This window comes from Dromiciops gliroides, chromosome 6 (genome assembly GCF_019393635.1).
Source record: "Dromiciops gliroides isolate mDroGli1 chromosome 6, mDroGli1.pri, whole genome shotgun sequence".
Lineage (NCBI taxonomy): Eukaryota > Metazoa > Chordata > Mammalia > Microbiotheria > Microbiotheriidae > Dromiciops > Dromiciops gliroides.
Window position 1 is genome coordinate 178504479 of NC_057866.1, and position 18670 is coordinate 178523148.

Consider the following 18670-nt stretch of genomic DNA (forward strand, 5'->3'; position numbering starts at 1 on the left):
TGGAAAATAGTATGGCAGAACCTAAGCATAGACCATATCTTACACCATATAGTAAGATAAGGTCAAAATGAGTACATAATTTAAACATTAAGGGTGATACCATAGGCAAATTAGGAGAGGAAGGAATAGTTTACCTTTCATATATATGGAGAGGGGAAGACTTTATGAAGTGAACAGAACTAGAACATTGTACATAATAATAACATTGTGTGATAATCAGCTGTGATGGATTTAGTTCTTCTCAGCAATACAGTGATCTAAGACAATTCCAAAAGACTCATGATAGAAAATGATATAGACATTGAGAAAAAGAACTGTGGAATCTGAATGCAGATTAAAGCATACTATTTTCACTTTTTGTTTTGTTTTGTTTTCGTTTTTTTCTTTGCTTGAGGTTTTCCCCTTTTGTTCTGATTCTTCTTTCACAACATGACTAATGGGGAAATATGTTTAAAATAGGTGCACATATGTAACCTTTATAAGATTGGTTCCTGTCTTGGGGAGGGGTGAGGTAATGAAAGGAGGGAGAAAAATTTGGAACTCAAAAATCTTATAAAAACAAATGTTGAAGACTAAAACAAAAAGAAAATAGAATATACAGGTTTTCACAAGCTATATTCCATAGATTTTATTCTGTCTAATAATAAAATTAAATGAAAGGTATGGAGATTAAAGGATCCCACTGGTTTTATTATTTGTTAACTATTTTTAAAAATTGACTTGATATAGTAAAACATTACCCTAAAGGCTCTCTAAAGATATTTAAAAACATTAGTTTTTGATCTCAGACCAGCTACATTTCTACTTGAAATGGATTTTAGCTGGAGATCATTCTTGTGGCTCAGTTTTAGAAGGAAACATGTTCCTTTCCTTTGTAGTACTATAGACTTATTCATTTTTATTTTGGGGCAGTTGTGCATGTGTGATAACATATTATGTAGTTTTTTAAAAAAACTTTATAACAGCAGTTTTGTCATTATCCTCATGATTCACAGTTTTATAACACTTTTAGTATTTAATCCCTGCCAATATTATTTCATTTGATGATTACAACCTTAAGAAGTAATGTAAAAGTTATGGATATCTGCATTTTTCAGTTGAAAAAAACTGATTGTAAGGTTAAGTGACTTGCACAGTGATAGAATTTATAAATATAGTAATTTTTTTAATTGTTGTGGAGCAATGAGCATTAAGTGATTTGCCCAAGGTCACACAGCTAGTAAATGTCAAGTGTCTGAGGATGGATTTGAACTCAGGTCCTTCTGAATCCAGGGCTGGTGCTTTATTCACTGTGCCACCTAGCAGAACTTATAAATATAAAAGAATAGCTCTAGACAGAGGTTCTTAATCTTTTTGCTGTGTCATGAATCCCTTTCACAATGTGATATAAATTATATATTCTACCAGAATAATGTTTTAAATTCATGGTATGTGTGTAGGTTTTATTTGTATGTATGTACATATGCATTTATGTATTTATATATATGTATATGTGTATATGTACATTAATAAAGATATACACACATGAAATCCATTACATTGCAGTACACATATGCAGATACAGTCAAAATGCACAGATTGCAAGCATGTATGTATATTTTCATGTATTTTAAAATAAAGGTCATAGGCCTCATCTTAAGAATTTCTGGCTTAGGGGGCAGTAAGGTGGTGCAGTGAATAAAGCACCAGCCCTGGATTCAGAAGGACCTGATAATAATGCAATTAAATTTACACTAAATATAGGGCCATTGAATGGTATATTAAAAGCTAAATGGGCGGCAGCTGGGTTGCACAGTGGATAGAGCACCAGCCCTGGAATCAGGAGGACCTAAGTTCAAATCCATCCTCAGACACTTGACACTTACTAGCTGTGTGACCCTGGGAAAGTCACTTAACCCTCATTTCCCTAAAAAAAAAAAAGAAAAGAAAAAGTAAAGAAAAAATAGAATTTCTAGCTTAATGGGATAATAGGTTTTTCTGAATTTGTCTGTGCATGTGTGTATGTGTAAGTATGTCTCTCTGTGTGTATTTATGTATAGGATGGGAAAACAGTCATATTTATCTTATTAAAATACATTTTCATTTATTTCATTATTTCCCAATTCCATATATGTTTTGTTTTTGTTTTCTGTGGGGCAATGAGTGACTTGCCAGGGGTCACACAGCTAGTAAGTGTTAAATGCCTGAGACTGGATTTGAACTCAGGTCCTCCTGAATCAAGAGCCAGTGCTTTATCCACTACACCATCTAGATGTCCCCTCCATGTATTTTTTTAAACATTCAGGTTTTTTTTTTTTGTTGTTGTTATTTTTTCTTCAACATTTTGAATTCCTTCTTGCCCCTCACCTCTCCTTGAGAAGGAAGGAGTTTGATACCAATTATAAATGTGAAAACATTAAAAGAAATTATATTTGTCATGTTGTAAAAAAACTGACAAAAAGAAAAATAAAGAAAAAGTGAAAAAGTAAACCTCTCTGTGTAGCTGGAGAGAATTTTTATGAAGGTTGCTTTGGAATTATCTTCTCATTTTCCTTATTGAAATTGACTTTTTTTAAAACTCTGTTTTATTTCCTAGGTAAATTTTTTTCTATTACTTTTTTTTTGGGGGGGTTGGAAATGAGGGTTAAGTGACTTGCCCAGGGTCACACAGCTAGTAAGTGTCAAGTGTCTGAATTCAGATTAGAACTCAGGTACTCTTGACTCCAGGGCTGGTGCTCTATTCACTGTGCCACCTAGCTGCCCCTGCCATTTCTATTTTTAAAGTTTTATTTCTTTTGATATTTTTGTGCCACTTTCACCAAGTTGTTATTTTTTTCATAATTCTCTTCCTTTGCTTTCATTTCTTTACCTGTTTTTCCTTTACCAATCTTCTTTGATTTTGAAAATGATTTTTAGCTCTTCCAAGAATTCTTTTGGGGCTTGTTTCCAATTCAATTTTTTTTTCCTTTGAGGCTGGGTTTGTTTTGACTTGATTGTCTCCTGAATTTGTGCTGTAATCTTCCCTATCACCATAATAGAATTTTATGGTCTTGTTCTTTTTCTGTTGTTACTTGCTCATTTTTCCACCATTATTTCCTGATTTTTAACTTTTTGTTAATTTGGGCACTCTTTCTGGTATGAGAGAGGAAGGACAGTTTCTTATGGTTTAGCCTTTTTTACTCTACTATTTTAAAAGTTAGTTCTGGAGGTTTGAAAGTTTTTGGTGTTTCCAAGGTTGTAGGATCTGAGGGAAAATATATTCACTGCTTTCCTGGTCTATTCTCTAACCTAGCAAGCAGCTTGGAATTGCAATCAATACTGTCCCATCAGGGTCCATGAAACTTTGTGACTGAAAGTTATACTGTTCCACCAAGTCTCTGGTTTACTCTTTCTTATTTTGGTGGGGTAATGAGGGTTAAGTGACTTGCCCAGGGTCACACAGCTAGTAAGTGTCAAGTGTCTGAGGCTGGATTTGAACTTAGGTCCTCCTGAATCCAGGGCTAGTGCTTTATCTACCATGCCACCTAGCTGCCCGCTCTGGTTTACTCTTGACACAAAGTTCTCTTCCCTGTCCTTGAATTATGATACAGGAGTATATCAAATGATGCCAAAGAGAATCTGGTCTTATATCCAGTGATAGCACAATGGGTTCTATAATCTTCTTCTGACCACTTGTCAGGTTCCCTTACTCAATATGGATTGAGAATGCCCAAGGCTGCTGTTACTTCTATTGTCACCCCCCCATGCTTCCTTCATCCATGTAACCTCTGGACTACCCTCCACATACATGTCACATCTCATCAACCTCCTAAGTTTTCTTGTGCTAGAAGAATGCTTTACTCCTTTTCTTAGCTCTGCCACTCCAGATTTTGATTTGAGGCTATTATGTAATAGTTGACTGGAAGAAATGGGAAAGCTCAGCTGAGTGCTTTCTATACTCTGTCATCTTGACCCTGACATAGTCATATTTAAACATAGCAGGAAAAGTATGACAGAAACTATTTGATATGATAAAGTTGAAGACTGAAGGGAACAATTTGATAGAGTCAATCTGCTGGAGAAGATGGGAGAGGATAGGATCAAACACTTGCATAAAGCTATTGACCTTGGCAAAGAAAAATGCCATTTTTTCCCAATAATTGTTACAGGAACCCAGATTTAATGCCAGAAGAGACCTTCAATTTCATGTACTCTGGCTCCCTCATTTTATATAAACCTGAGTCAATGAAAGGTTAAGTATTTTGCTCAAAATCACACTGGTGGGAAGTTGTAGAGTCAAAATTTGAACTAAGATCCTTTGTTTCAGAACCTAGAGATCTTGTAACTGCCATACTGGAAAATGGACACAGGGAATTTAAATTACATGTCCAGGGTCTCACAGCTAGTGTGAGAAATAGTATTTCAAGTAGGTTTTCCTGAAAACAGACAGAGCATTCTAACCTCTATCATCTTCTTTAACATTCACTAATTTTCCGATGTTTACAATATCTCAATGAATAATTTTCAACTCAATAACATAACTGGAAATATAATATTTTAAAATTATAATATGCCCTTTCAAATTATTCATTTTATAAAAAATTGAAGCATAGCATAAGGATGATATTATTTGAGTTAATATCATAATATTTTTAGAAGATTACTAACTTCCTTAGAATGCATTAAGGTCAAACTAGTAGAATATTCTGCTTTTTAATGTCTGAGATTTTCTAGGACAAATGTATTCTTCCCTTCCAACAGAGAGGCTCAGCTTCATCACATGGATAATGAATGATTATGTCAAGTCTTATAAAGTTGAATGATTAAATGGCTTATTTTGTAATAAAACTTTGGGAGAAAAGGGATTTTTTTCCCCAATCATACGCATATATACTTTAAGCCAATTCGTCTATACCAAAATGTCTCTATATTTTAAAATATGAACCATTGGTAGATAAAAGCCAAATTTTCTATTTAAGCCAATTGTGGATAGTATTATTGTAGCTCTCATTCTTCATTGAAACATAAAAGAATTTTAAAGTGCATTTGGATGCATCTAACACAATTTTATCAGTAATCCTGGATGTTAACACAATATTATTGTCAACTCTTTCCTCTCATTCATCCCATGTATAAAACTCATTGAAAAATGGTCATTTCTACTTTCAAAACATCTGCCATAAATTTTCTTTTCCCTGTTCTCAAACAGACATCATACTAGCTCAGGCTCTTATCGCCTGGATAATTGCAATATGCTTCTAACTGAGCTCCCTGACTCAATTGTCTCCCCATTTTAAGTCCATCTTCTGCACAACTGCCTAGGTGACTTTCCAAAAATATATTTCTATGCACCACTCTACTCAAAAAACTCCAAGGGCATTCTATTACCTGCAAGGGTCAAATATAATATTTTTGGCATTTAAGTCTCTTCATAACCTGGCACTTTATTAGATCTCTGGTCTTTTTAAACTTTACTTCCCTCCATACTCTCTACAACACAGGTAAAATGACCACCTGAAATGCCTTACACATTCTACTACACCCATACTTATGCTTTTGGAGTGGTTGTCCTCAAACTTGCAATTTTGTGGTTTATTTGTTTTGTTTTTGTTTTTCTTTGTATCCCCACTGTGTAGTGGTATTCAGCATATAGCAGGCTTTTAATAATGCTGATTGACTGACTTTCTTCTAAGTGCTCAAACAATAAAATGTATCATCATCAAGAAAAATCATACTTATACAGAGGTTACTAAATGTGCTTATATTTCATGTTTAATTGATTATGCCACTTGGTAACAACATAGCAAGATGATCTGTTTCTCCATTAGGAAAAGAAGATAAGTAGGTAAAAGAACAGTAGTTTCACCTACCTAATAAAAATGATTCACTAAGGAAATATTTTAAATTCCTTGGATAAACCATGATGCATGAATTCAGATTATCATAATGGCATTTATAAAAACAATAAATTAGTTAAAATTAGCATGTGAAGTTTTATTTAACCCTTGGCTTATTTACATGTCCTATATAATACTTGGAATATTTATTCTCTCCTCCTTATATCTCTTTCTTAGCACTTAAACTTTATCTTTCATAAATCTTTGGTTGAATGGTGTATATCAATACAGGAATAATTTTAATCATATTTCTTTGCAGAAACCCATAAAGCACAAATACTTAACTCAATTAAATGAAACAATATTCTTAATTATAGCCTAAACACTGCTCACAATCACTGTGGTTTCTGTATCTTTGATGTAAATTAATATAGTGTATGATGCAATTTCCTTTACTCAGTCTTAAAAAAAATAGAAAGTAGAAAATTAGAAAATTGGTTCCAAGCCCACAGGGCAAATCCACTAAGGAACTCCATTTTCAAAAATCCTCAGCTAATTATCCCCTTGTCACTAGTTGATGCTAATTTATAATTCCAGATATTTTAATTGTGATTCAAAATTTCATAGGAAAAATATTTGAGTCAACTCACCCCAAGTCCTGAATTTTTCATTGGCTGGTATAAAAATTCATTTAGTTTTTTTCCCCAAATTTTCTGGAACTGATAACTTGACTTTTAATGAATCCACAAGTGTTACTGAGTGGCTGCCTAATAAATATGATTATCATTATGCTGAGAACTATTCATTATATGGAAAATAAATATACAACTTGTCCCTTTCCCTCAAAGAACTTACAATCTAGTAGAGGAATGGGAAAAAATATTGAAAGCCATTTTGATGATATAAAAAAACATAATATATAAATTTTTATTTCAAAAGAAAAATAATATGAATCACTGAAAAATAAGTTACTATATAAATAATATATAAAATGTATAAATGATTTTAAATTGTGCTACAGAGAATAAAATTTTTTTAAGAATACAAAGTTCAGTAATATCAATGATAGCTGTAGTAGTCAGGGAAGGTGTTTTAGAAGAAAGGTCATTTGAGCTGTACCATAAAGAGAATCAAGAGCTAAAAATAGGAACCAAGAAGAAGAGCAAGATGAGAAGAGAAAACAAACTGTGAAAGGAAAAATGCGGTCTAATTGAAGGTGATGTCATGAGTTAGGGAGTGAAGGCAGAAAATTAGATTGCAGAGGTAGAATACAGAAAAGTCTTTACAGGTCCTTGTAAAACAGTGACAGGTGTTTAGTCCTAATGCAGTAAGAAATAGGGAGGCACTGAGGATTTTTTTTTAGCAGAGAGGTGACATAACAAAAACAGTAATATAGAAAAAGAAATAGCCTGATGACCACATCACCAAGCAGCCCCTCTCCTTTTTCAAGTTGCTGACTTCTGAAAAATAGGTAGCTTCTTAAATTCTAAATCTAGAAGGCAATCCTATAGCAATATTTAACTTATAAGTAAATTTAAAAAATCTTAAGGGATTCATTGTTTTAGGAGACCAACGATTTTTATATGTGTATCGCAAATGTAAATTATTGCTTTTAAAATGCTAACTTTAAATTTGTATTCATTAAAGTTATTTTTGTGTCCTTAGGTTCTCTAATTTTTCATCAAATATTTTAGCTACTAAGTATGTTATGTCAGAATTGTGACATAATTCAAACCTATAGTTTTAGAAAAAAAATAGTTAATTGGACAAACTTAAATTAAACCAGAAGGAGAAACAACACACATTTTAACAAAGTTAAATTCAAATTAGGAAAACAGAGTGGAGTTAGTTGCGTAAAGAATCAATCAATCAATGAATTTCAAATTCCTATTATTTTCTAAACCTTGAAAATACAGATACAAAATCCGCACAGTCTCTGCCTACAAGGAGCTTACATTCTATAAGGGGCAATCATATATGACATACTTATAGATATACAAAGATTAACTTTAGTCATGGAAACAAAGGGAGGAATAAGTATTAAGGAAGGAATAGTCAATGATGTCAAACACTGAAGATAATTCAAGCAGTATGAAATAAGAGAAAAAGGCCAATGGAGCTGACTAATAAGCCAATAATGATCTTGGAAAAAAACAGTTTGAGTAGAGCAGTAGGAATAATTAAAATAGATTTCCTATAGAACTATCCACATTATATAAGTATCATCAATAAAATTCACTATTATAAAATAGTATCCTCACATTCAAAATAATTTCATGTTTTATTCTAACAATGAAAAAATAAATATATGATATTATCTTTTTATTTTTTATTTTTTTAGGGAGGCAATTGGGGTTAAGTGACTTGCCCAGGGTCACACAGCTACTGTTAAGTGTCTGAGGCCGGATTTGAACTCAGGTACTCCTGACTCCAGGGCTGGTGCTCTATCCACTGCGCCATCTAGCTGCCCCTGCTCCTATCATTTTTAAAAGTTAATTTTCTCCAGTTAAGGATTGTTGATAATCATTAGATTTCTATCTGTGTTTTTTGTTTGTTTGTTTTATTTGTGCCACTAGAAAAAACCTGAGGTTAGAAGTTAATGTGGCAGAAATTAAAGGGAGATTCAGATACCACTATTATTTGGGTCCTTTAAATTCTAAGAAATAATAACTACAAAGTAGTAAATAGGGCTATTAATGTTTAATTAAAATATAAATATTTTTATAAATCATACCATAGTATGATAGTGAACAAATATATATTTGTTATAGATTTGAACAATACTTTTAGTTCAGAATGGGTTAGGACTTACATTTCATCCTAAGTTGTGATTAAAATAAACAATGTATCAATTCTCTCTCTTATTTCATTCCATAGTAATTTAGGAACATGGAGAGATATATTAATTTTTTATGACCAATGACAACATCATTCTCATTTCCTTAAAGATGAGAATGCATAAAAAAGATACCCAATTGTTTAACAGAGACATTTGACACCCAGTTGATAAGCACTTGTAGACGTGTGATTCATTCTCAATCATGAGAATTTCAGATTTTATTTCAAAACAATAGAAATAAACATACATATATGTTTGTATCTGTAAGATAGTGATTGTAAGAATGCATCTATGTGCATTGTTCTTTCAATTAGCATGTAGCAGAAAGATTTTCATCTGGTTGAGATGATGTATATTAAAACTAACAAACAACAAGCAGTACCTTATATCTGTAGAATACTTTATATTTTCCACATTGCTTTCAGATCTATTATTTTATTTGATTCTCAAAATGCCCTTAGGAGTGAAATAGGGTAAGGTATTGGTTTGTTTTCCCCATTTTTCAAATTAGGAAACTGGCTAAGTGAGGTTGTCACTTAAATAAAGACACATAGAGGAGGCAGCTAGGTGATACAGTGAATAAAGCACTGGCCCTGGATTCAGGAGGACCTGAGTTCAAATCCAACCTCAGATACTTGACACTTACTAGCTGTGTGACCCTGGGCAAGTCACTTAATTCTTATTGCCCCACAAAAAAAAATAAAAAAAATAAAAAAGGACACATACAAAGTTGCATGTTAACCTAAGACTAACCTCTTTTGACAATTAATGCAGTGCTTTCCACTTCTCTATGCTGTGTCAAGAAAGAAATATGTTTATGAGATGGTGGGATGAGCATTAGATTCAGAACCAGGAAACCTTTGTTCTACTCCTGCCTTTGATATCGATTAATTGCAAAATTTACACAATAATGTTATTACATATTAACTTTCATATAAAGCTTTGTTGTTTTCAGGGTTGTTTTTTTGTTTCATTTATTTATTTATTTATTTATTTTTTCATTCATTTCACATTTGCAATCTCAGTTGGTCATCATAACAACTGTGTGAGGAAATTAGGATGAGTATATATACCCCTGTTTAATTGATAAGCAAAGTGAGACTTGAGAAACAAAATAACTCATCCAAAGGCACAGAAATAAATAGCAGACCTTGGGGCAAGAACCTAGGTCTTCTCACTCCTTGGAAATTTTTCTTCCTTCTTTAGTAATCTCTTGATACCAATTTCCTGGTATATAAGGTGTGAGGAGTAGACTAGATGATTTCTAAGGTGCTTTCCATTTCCAAGGTTCCCTGACTCCTCTAATCAAATATGTTGTTGTATGTTGCTGAAAAAGTGTGTTAGAGGGAAAAAAAGAACTTCAGAAAATGAAAGATTTATTACCAACTGAAATTAATCAGGAAGTCTCAAGAAAAAGACAATGTTGATGTGGCCCACCAGTGTCTAATTTAAATGTTAGAAACAGATTCTTTTGTAGAAAAGGGGGGAAAAGGGCTTTTGTTGAATGGTCTCCTCTGTCTAGTTAGCATCCTTTCCATTCTCTTTGTTCATGTATATATATATACATATATATATATGTATACAAACATATATACATACACACATATAAATACTCACATATATGTAAAAGTATATCTATTCATATATACACATATACACACACACATAGACAAAGACACATGGAACATGATGTAATCACTCTAGTCTAGGCCCAAGGTTATTATTACAATAGCCTCCCTGCTTTCACATCTGCATTTCAAATTAAAGTCATAGAAACCTTTCTTATTCACACACACACACACACACACACACACACACACACACACACACGCCATTCTCCAGCTCAGGAGCTTGTAGGGCTTGGCATTGTTGTCACCTCCTGGGAAGCTTTCCCTGATATCCCCATAGCTTTTATTCTCTCACTCTTTTAATCACCTCAGATTATATGTATTTCTGTATATGCCATACTCCTCTAGCAGAATGCAAGCTCCTTGAAGCCAGAGAACATTTTGCGTTTTTGTCATTGGACCCCGAGCATTTAGTGTACCATTCGCAAGCTTGTTATTCAGTAAATTTTTAGACTCTCTGTGACTCTGGCATTTTCTTGGTCACTCAAAGTTGTTTTGTTTTGTTTTGTTTTGCAGAGCAATGAGGGTTAAGCGACTTGCCCAGGGTCTCACAGCTAGTTAGTGTCAAGTGTCTGAAGCTGGATTTGAACTCAGGTCCTCCTGAATCCAGGGCTGGTGCTTTATCCACTGTGCCACCTATCTGCCCTTATGGTTTTCTTGGCAAAGATACTGGTGTGGCTTGCCATTTTGATCTCCAGCTCATTTTACGGATGAGGAACTGAGGCACGCAGAATTAAGTGACTTGCCAAAGGTCACACGGCTAATAAGTGTTGGAAGCTGGATTTAATTCAGGAAGATGAGTTCTCCTGTTGCCAAGGCTGGCACTCTTTCCACTGTGCCACTTGCTGCCCATTTGCATATCAGTGTAATAAAGTCTTAAAATAATCAGTGTACAATAAAGTTTTCTGAGTATATTGAATTTCTCTCTTCAAAAGTGAGCCAATACTAATTTATTTTCCTCTTTCAAAAGATGTATTTATGCAGACAGTAGTACCTCCAGCTAATACCTGTTTCTGGACTGAGATAGGCCTATTACTCCTATATCATTTGTAGAACCGAAATTATAGTCTAAAGATTGCTTGGAATTCCACATGATCAATTCCACTCACTTGCCCTGTACTCATATCTTAGATACTGATAATTAATTGGGGATGATTGTGATAGTCAGGTGGGGAGGGGGGTTGGGGTAAATCCAGGTTCCCCAAATAAATATATTTTGCACACATAATAATAAAAATGGACAATATCTACCAACAGTAAGGAAAAGAGTATGTCATTTTCCCAAAAGAGGGGGAGAAAGAGGGCTATATTTCCTTTGGAAAACTGAAAAGTAAATTTGAAGCTTATTGTTGTCTTTGTATCACTAGGGCCTAGCACAGAACTTAACACAGTGGGTTCATAAGAAATGGTTGCTAGGGCAGCTAGGTGGCGCAGTGGATAGAGCACCAGCCCTGAAGTCAGGAGTACCTGAGTTCAAATCCAGCCTCAGACACTTAACACTTACTAGCTGTGTAACCTTGGGCAAGTCACTTAACCCCAATTGCCTCACTTAAAAAAAAAAAAAAGAAATGGTTGCTGAATGATCAATGGGCTCACAGACCTAAAGTTATAGTTCTTATTTTATAAATAAGGAAACAGATATGGAAAGGAAAGGTGACTTACTCCAAATCACATAGATATTAAGTATTAGAGGTAAGCTTGAATCTAATTTCTCAAATTCCAATCATTGTTTGTTCTACCATACTGTATTGCTTGAATATCTGTTGTGAGCTTTATATTGTTTATAATATGAGGGATTTCTATAGATAAACTTGCAATCTCCTAATGTACCAATGTACCAGGTGAGCCTGGATTAAAACTATTTTTTACCAAAAAAAAAGTATATGTATGCAGAGTTTATATATAATAATAGAATTTTGTTTTAATAACTGCCAGTTCTATAAAATGATATGATGTTCCTGTCTCAACTGATAGACTATCTTGGCAATAATTGACTGACATGCCTTGAACATATTCAATTTAAATTAAACCAAGCAGAATAACACATAACTTAAAACAGATGATTTTAACAGAAATTTCCCTATTTTGCTTTTCTTAATCAGTTATACATGTTTGGAGCTACACATGTACAAAGACAGCTATGTGGCACAGTGGATAGAGTGCTAGGCCTGGAATCAGAAAAACTCTTTTTCCTGAATTCAAATATGAACTCAGATTCTTTCTAGCTATGTAACCCTGGGTAAGTTACTTAATTTTGTTTGCCTCAGTTTCCTTATCTATAAAATGAACTGGAGAAGGAAATAGCAAATCACTCCAGTATCTTTGCCAAGAAAACCCCAAATGGGATCAAAAAGAGTTAGGCGCCACTGAAAAAAGTATTGAGCAACAGCAACAACACATATACATGGAATATTGCAAAAGACAATGCAGTTTTAAGCTACTTAAGGTTTAATTGAAACATTTGGAACATACTGTATATAGATATTGATGAGTTGTTAAAACATAATATTTTGTAGCAAATTCTTTCGGAACAAACATAACAATATTTTAGTTTGTTTTGCAAATGATAATTTACCAAAAGAATCAGGACACTTCCAAGTCTTTCGTTCATTCTTATATATCCCTTTTTAAAAAAAAAAAACAGGTCAGTGAGGGTTAAGTGACTTTCCCATGGTCACACACCTAGTAAGTGTCAAGTGTCTCAGACAGTATTTGAACTCAGGTCCTCCTGAATCCAGGACAATGCTTTATTCATTGCTCCACCTAGCTGCTTCCCCCCCCCCCCATTTTTTCACATAGTAAACATTTAATGATTGAACTGAATTGAACTGATTGGGTTAGATACCTATTATTTTCTTCACTTAGCACTGAAATTCTAAAGCAAAATAAAATTTATACATCACGCCAACATCAATACCGTATTTTAAAATATGTATCAAATTTCAATTAAAATGACATATTTTATTATGAAATAATTATTGCAGAAATGCAAAGTTCAGTTTATCTTCTCTTCCATGGTTAGTTTTAGTAAAATTATCACTTTTGCATACTCATCAAAATTTTTAACACCTACTATGTCACAGACACAAATTCACCATTTTGTTACTGCCAAATATAATATATAGCTGATATCAAAGTACCATTTCTGTTGATTTTGATTGCATGCTTCTGTTTTAATGACATTTAAATACAATAAAACAATTTGGATATTGCTTCAAGCTCATTAAAATTGAATTTTACAGATATAGAGTACATTAGCCATTTAATTGACTACACCTAGATATATTGGAAAATTACTGATGCATTTAAATTTTATTGAAATGTTTCCTAAAGCTAAAATATTTTTCTCTCTCCTGATAAATTAGAAATAATGAAAAGGCCAAAGCTTCACTTTGGTACCATCATTATTCCCTTATCGTTTCCTTGTCACTTCTATGGTAGTGCATTCTCACCTATTTTTATCATATTAATAAATGGAATTTTTTTTCAGTTCACAAAAAATAATAGCTTGGCTTCAGTTTAGAACAAATTATGTGCTAGAACAGTTCTATACACACATAATGTATATAAAATAAAATGTATCTATTATGTATACACCTATATAAATACATGTACATGTATATATACACTTACATATATGTTGCCCATGCAGGACTCATAATTTATGGCCCAATTCTCTATCTTTGCCTTTGTAAGTTATTTTGATATGTTACCACAAAGAGGGGTAATAAAAAGAATTTTGCCAATAAATCATTCCAAGTCACCTCCTCCTCCATTATATCCCCCAATTTACCTTCATGGACAGTTGAGATCTGCCACAAAAATTTATAGTTTTAAGAGTCAGTTTTAAAAAGGATTGATAAGAAATTTTGATGATGTGGAGAGAAAAATAGATTTGTCATTAGAGAACCCGGTTTTGAATTTTGACTGCTAACTCGGTGACTTTAAAAAAAAATGCAATCTCTGCATCGCAGTATTTTCTGATGGTATTTATTGGACTAGATCACAACTGAGGCACCATCTATTTCTACATCATATGACTGATAATGGCATAATATTACAATGATCTGGGGTGTTGTCCTTGTAGATACTCATTCCATGGATACAAATTATAATCTTCCTTAAGATTGTCTTTGAAAGCTTCTGTAACTAAAAAAATAAATTCCTCATTCTGAGGCCAAATTGGAGAAGAGTATTTTCAAGCCTGGTCCCTGCATAACAATCTTATGGTTCCTCTCTAAGTAACATGACTGGTCATATTGTCTCTGGCAAAAAAACGAAAAATGAAAAAGAAACAAAAGCACCCAACAACCTTCTCACATTGTCTTTTATTATTATTAAATGTGCCACATTTAGTCATTCGTTTCAATGACTTTTCTAGGATTGTTTTATGCTTTGAGAAATGCTTGTGCTATTGCAAAGACATTACAACCTCTGTATCAAAGATGTTATTTTCCCCAGCTCTACACTACCTCTGGGGCAAATCCTGGCTAGGAATATCTTGATATTTCATTTCACGATTGCTTTATGTTGTTCATAAATAAAACAGTTCATAACCTCTATGTCATTATTCCTTTGCAAAGTAAAGATGAAGACCACTTATGTTAACTCGCATTTCTATAACATGCTAAGATTTACAAAGTACCGTATAAGTTCTTTTATTTCATACTTGTAATTTATAAAGCAGTGATTTCATTGGTATGGATACTGTCTCCATTGGCAAAGATTGCAATCTTGGATGGTTTAGTACAGTAATATCAAATTCAAATAGAATTGGGATACGCTAATTTATACATAAAGATCTCTGTAGGTTACATTTTGACTTAGTTTTAAAATGTATTATTTATGTCTTATTGTATTTTTATTCCTTTTGTTAAATATTTCCCAACTGGATTTTAATTTAGTTGGACTCCCACTCACAGGTGTTGAAGGTAACTATAGCCAGTCAAATGGCTATGTATTTGATATCTCTACTTTAGTACAATGTCTTCAAGGGTTGCTTCAGTATAAAACAAAACAAAACAAAAAACACAAGTTGTTAAATATCTGACATGGAGACTCTGACATAAGCAAGAATATTGCCTATGTAGGCCTAAGTTTAAAGACTCTGCCATGGACCCAGGAGAAGGTAGATTAGTCATTTTCTCTATACCTCTTCAAATCTTCAACACTGTTCTCCATCAAAAGTAATTATACACCAGATGCAGAGTAATTATAGCTAAATTCACAGAAGAAAGAAGCCAGAATTCCTAACAAGATGATTTTTTAAAATGAATTAACAGTAGAGAACCATAAGATCTAGATTTAGTTAACAGCCCATCAGTCTCCATGGCTTATGCCCAAAGCATAAGTGAACTCACAGCCTTGAGGGGTATTTGGGCCTATGACAGGGCAATCTCTTCTGCGGCAGTGAATACATGAATACCCTCACCCACCATCCATCTATTAAAGAGAAACTGAGCTAAATTAGCAGATCAATGAACTGGGTAGGGTACCATTGTAAGCAGCTACACTAGGTCTGAAAAATAAAAAAGGGCCTGAAGCCCAGTTGGGGCAAATATCATCTCCTCAAATGGTTACTCAGGGAATCTGTCATTTTCCAATAGGAAGAGGCTGAGGGAGCCTTCTAGCCTACCTTCAGGGATTGGCTTATCAGCAAGGGTCCAGAAGGAGATACTAGAAAGTGCCTGAAGGGTTAATACAAATAAAAAGGGTGATGCATCAAAGATATCAAGAGAAAAATCTTCAATTAAAACCAAATATACAAGCAGATAAATGAAAAATATAGAAAAATAAAACTAGAAGGTAAAATGAATAAAACATCAAAGAGAATACAAAAACTATTCACAAATATTCTATAACATGAAGCTAAATGAGCCAGTCACACTTGAAAGGCAGAATTCTCAAAGCTTTTTCAGCTTGGTTGAAGAGTATGCTACATTTGTATAACTTTCATGACGCAATGGTCTCCTTCACAGGAAAGTGAGGTAGCAGAATAGAACTTTAATAGAAAGAATGAAATGGGAGAATAAAGAAAATGATTTTATTTAGATAGTTTATCAGATAAGAGTAATTTTTGAGTTATGGTATGTATATTTGTGTGTACTATATATTTAAATTATAAAATTGTGATTTCTCAGAATTATAATTTCAGAATGGCAAAGAAACACAAACGTCATCTAGCCTAACTCATATGAAGAATTATTTCTATAATATTGTCAATGGATTATGTGGCCTCAGTTTGTAATCCTCCAGTAGGAAGAAATTTAATATTCTTTAGATGGTCCATTCCACTTATGGCAACTTTCATTGTGATTAAAATTCTCTTTATATAAAGTCTAAATTAGACATACTCCAAATTTACTAATTGCTTCCAAGTTTCTTCTTCATTTAGAGACAAACATTATGGTACTTACCTCATATGGGTGATGATGAGAGTTGTAGAAGGAATGAAAAAGTCATCCACTCTGTCAAATTGCTTCCCAACTGGCTGGGTGTGAATTGTGTGGTGAGAAACACTGCCACTGGCCTGTGTTATTACCTAAGTGATGAGAAGCATGAGTAAGTACCACTGAGGCTTATATATTAAAATTAAAAAAAATAAAATGAATGTATTTTGAATAAAGAATTTTAAACAACAATAACAAGGATTTTAAAGAGTTGCTTCCCATTATCACTATCAGCAAAATTGTTAGGCTTTATAAGTGATTTGCAATTCAATACAATGTTTCATAGTAACTTCATGTAAATTACTATGGGTCATTTGGCTCCAATTCTAGTATTTGTTCCATCATATTATGTTATTGTACCCCAAACTTGAGTTACTTGTCCCTTTGTTCTTTTGATTTTTTTTTCTTTTTTTTAGTGAGGCAATTGGGGTTAAGTGACTTGCCCAGGGTCACACAGCTAGTAAGTGTTAAGTGTCTGAGGCTGGATTTAAACTCAGGTACTCCTAACTACAGGGCTGGTGCTCTATCCACAGCACCACCTAGCTGCCCCTGTTCTTTTGATTTAATACCCTAAAATATGCAAACTTTGATGATCCAAGTTTAGTAATGCTCCCTTAATTATTAAATCTGATGCACCTCCCCACCCCAACTTGGCTTCTCCTTGATGTTTCTGCATTTGGCACTTTTAACTATTTCATTTGGATCATCTCTTGTCATGGCTGTTCCCTTGGTTTTAGTAATACTGCTCTCTTCTGCTTTACTTACCTGTCTAACTTTCAACTTTTCATCCTCTTTCTACTTCCTAAGTATTATTTCCACCCAGGTTACTTCTCCAAGTGAAGCAGCTTCTATCACATCTAAATAGTTGTTAAGTCCTGTTGATTTTATCTTCACAATACCTCTTAGATCTGACATTTTCTCCCAATTACATTGCCAACAACCTGTCTCAGGTCTTCATTATCTTTAGCATGGATTAGTATAACAGACCCTTAATGCATCTCCCTAACTCCTGTCCTATCCCTCTCAGGTACCTAGATGGAAAATAAAAAAAGCTTCTGAAGATATATATCAGGCCTTGCCAACTGTTCAAAAATGTCCAGTGGATACCTATTGTCTTTTGGCTCAAACACAAATATTTCAAGCCAGCATTTGATCTGACCCCAATATCCCATTCTTTTTTATTTTTATTTATTATTTTGGTGGGGCAATGAGGGGTAAGTGACTTGCCCAGGGTCACAGAGCTAGTAAGTGTCAAGTGTCTGAGGCCAGATTTGAACTCAGGTCCTCCTGAATCCAGGGCCAGTGCTTTAACCACTGCGCCATCTAGCTGCCCCCTTCAATATCCCATTATTAAAATCAAATGCTGGCTTACCATTTCAAACTCATTTCACATTGCTTCTCTTATATACTTTATATTCCAAATTAATCTTCCCATTTATCTTTGAACTATCACTTTCATTCATTTTCCCCATTTGTGTTGGCTGGAAAGTGTTAGCTCAACATCTCTATTTTTTTTTCATGAAAATATTTTATTATTTTCCAGTTACATGTAGATATAGTTTTCAACATTTGTTTTTATAAGATTTCAAGTTGAAATTTTTTTCCGTCCCTCCTCTTCTCCCCACCAAGACAGCAAGCAATCTGATATAGGTTATATATGTATAATTACATTAAACATATTTCTGCATTAGTCATGCTGTGAACAAAGAATCAGAGCAAAAAGGAAAAACCTCAAAAAATAAAAACAAAAAAAATAGAAATAGTATGTTTCAATCTGCATCTAGATTCCATAGGTTTTTTTTCTGCTGGATTTGGAGAGCATTTTCCATCATGAGTCCCCTTTGGAACTATCTTGGACCATTGTATTGCCAAGAAGAGTCAAGTCTATCACAGTTGATCAACACACAATGTTGTTGATACTGTGTATAATGTTCTCCTGGTTCTGCTCATCTCACTTAG

General features: G+C 33.6%; 1 protein-coding gene across 1 annotated transcript in view; it reads right to left on the reverse strand.

Moving 5' to 3' along the window:
• Positions 1-18670, reverse strand: part of FSTL5 (follistatin like 5) — a 996384-nt gene that overhangs the window by 48604 nt on the left and 929110 nt on the right. The window contains 1 exon segment of the mRNA XM_043971840.1: positions 16679-16803. Coding sequence (XP_043827775.1) covers positions 16679-16803 — 125 coding nt within the window.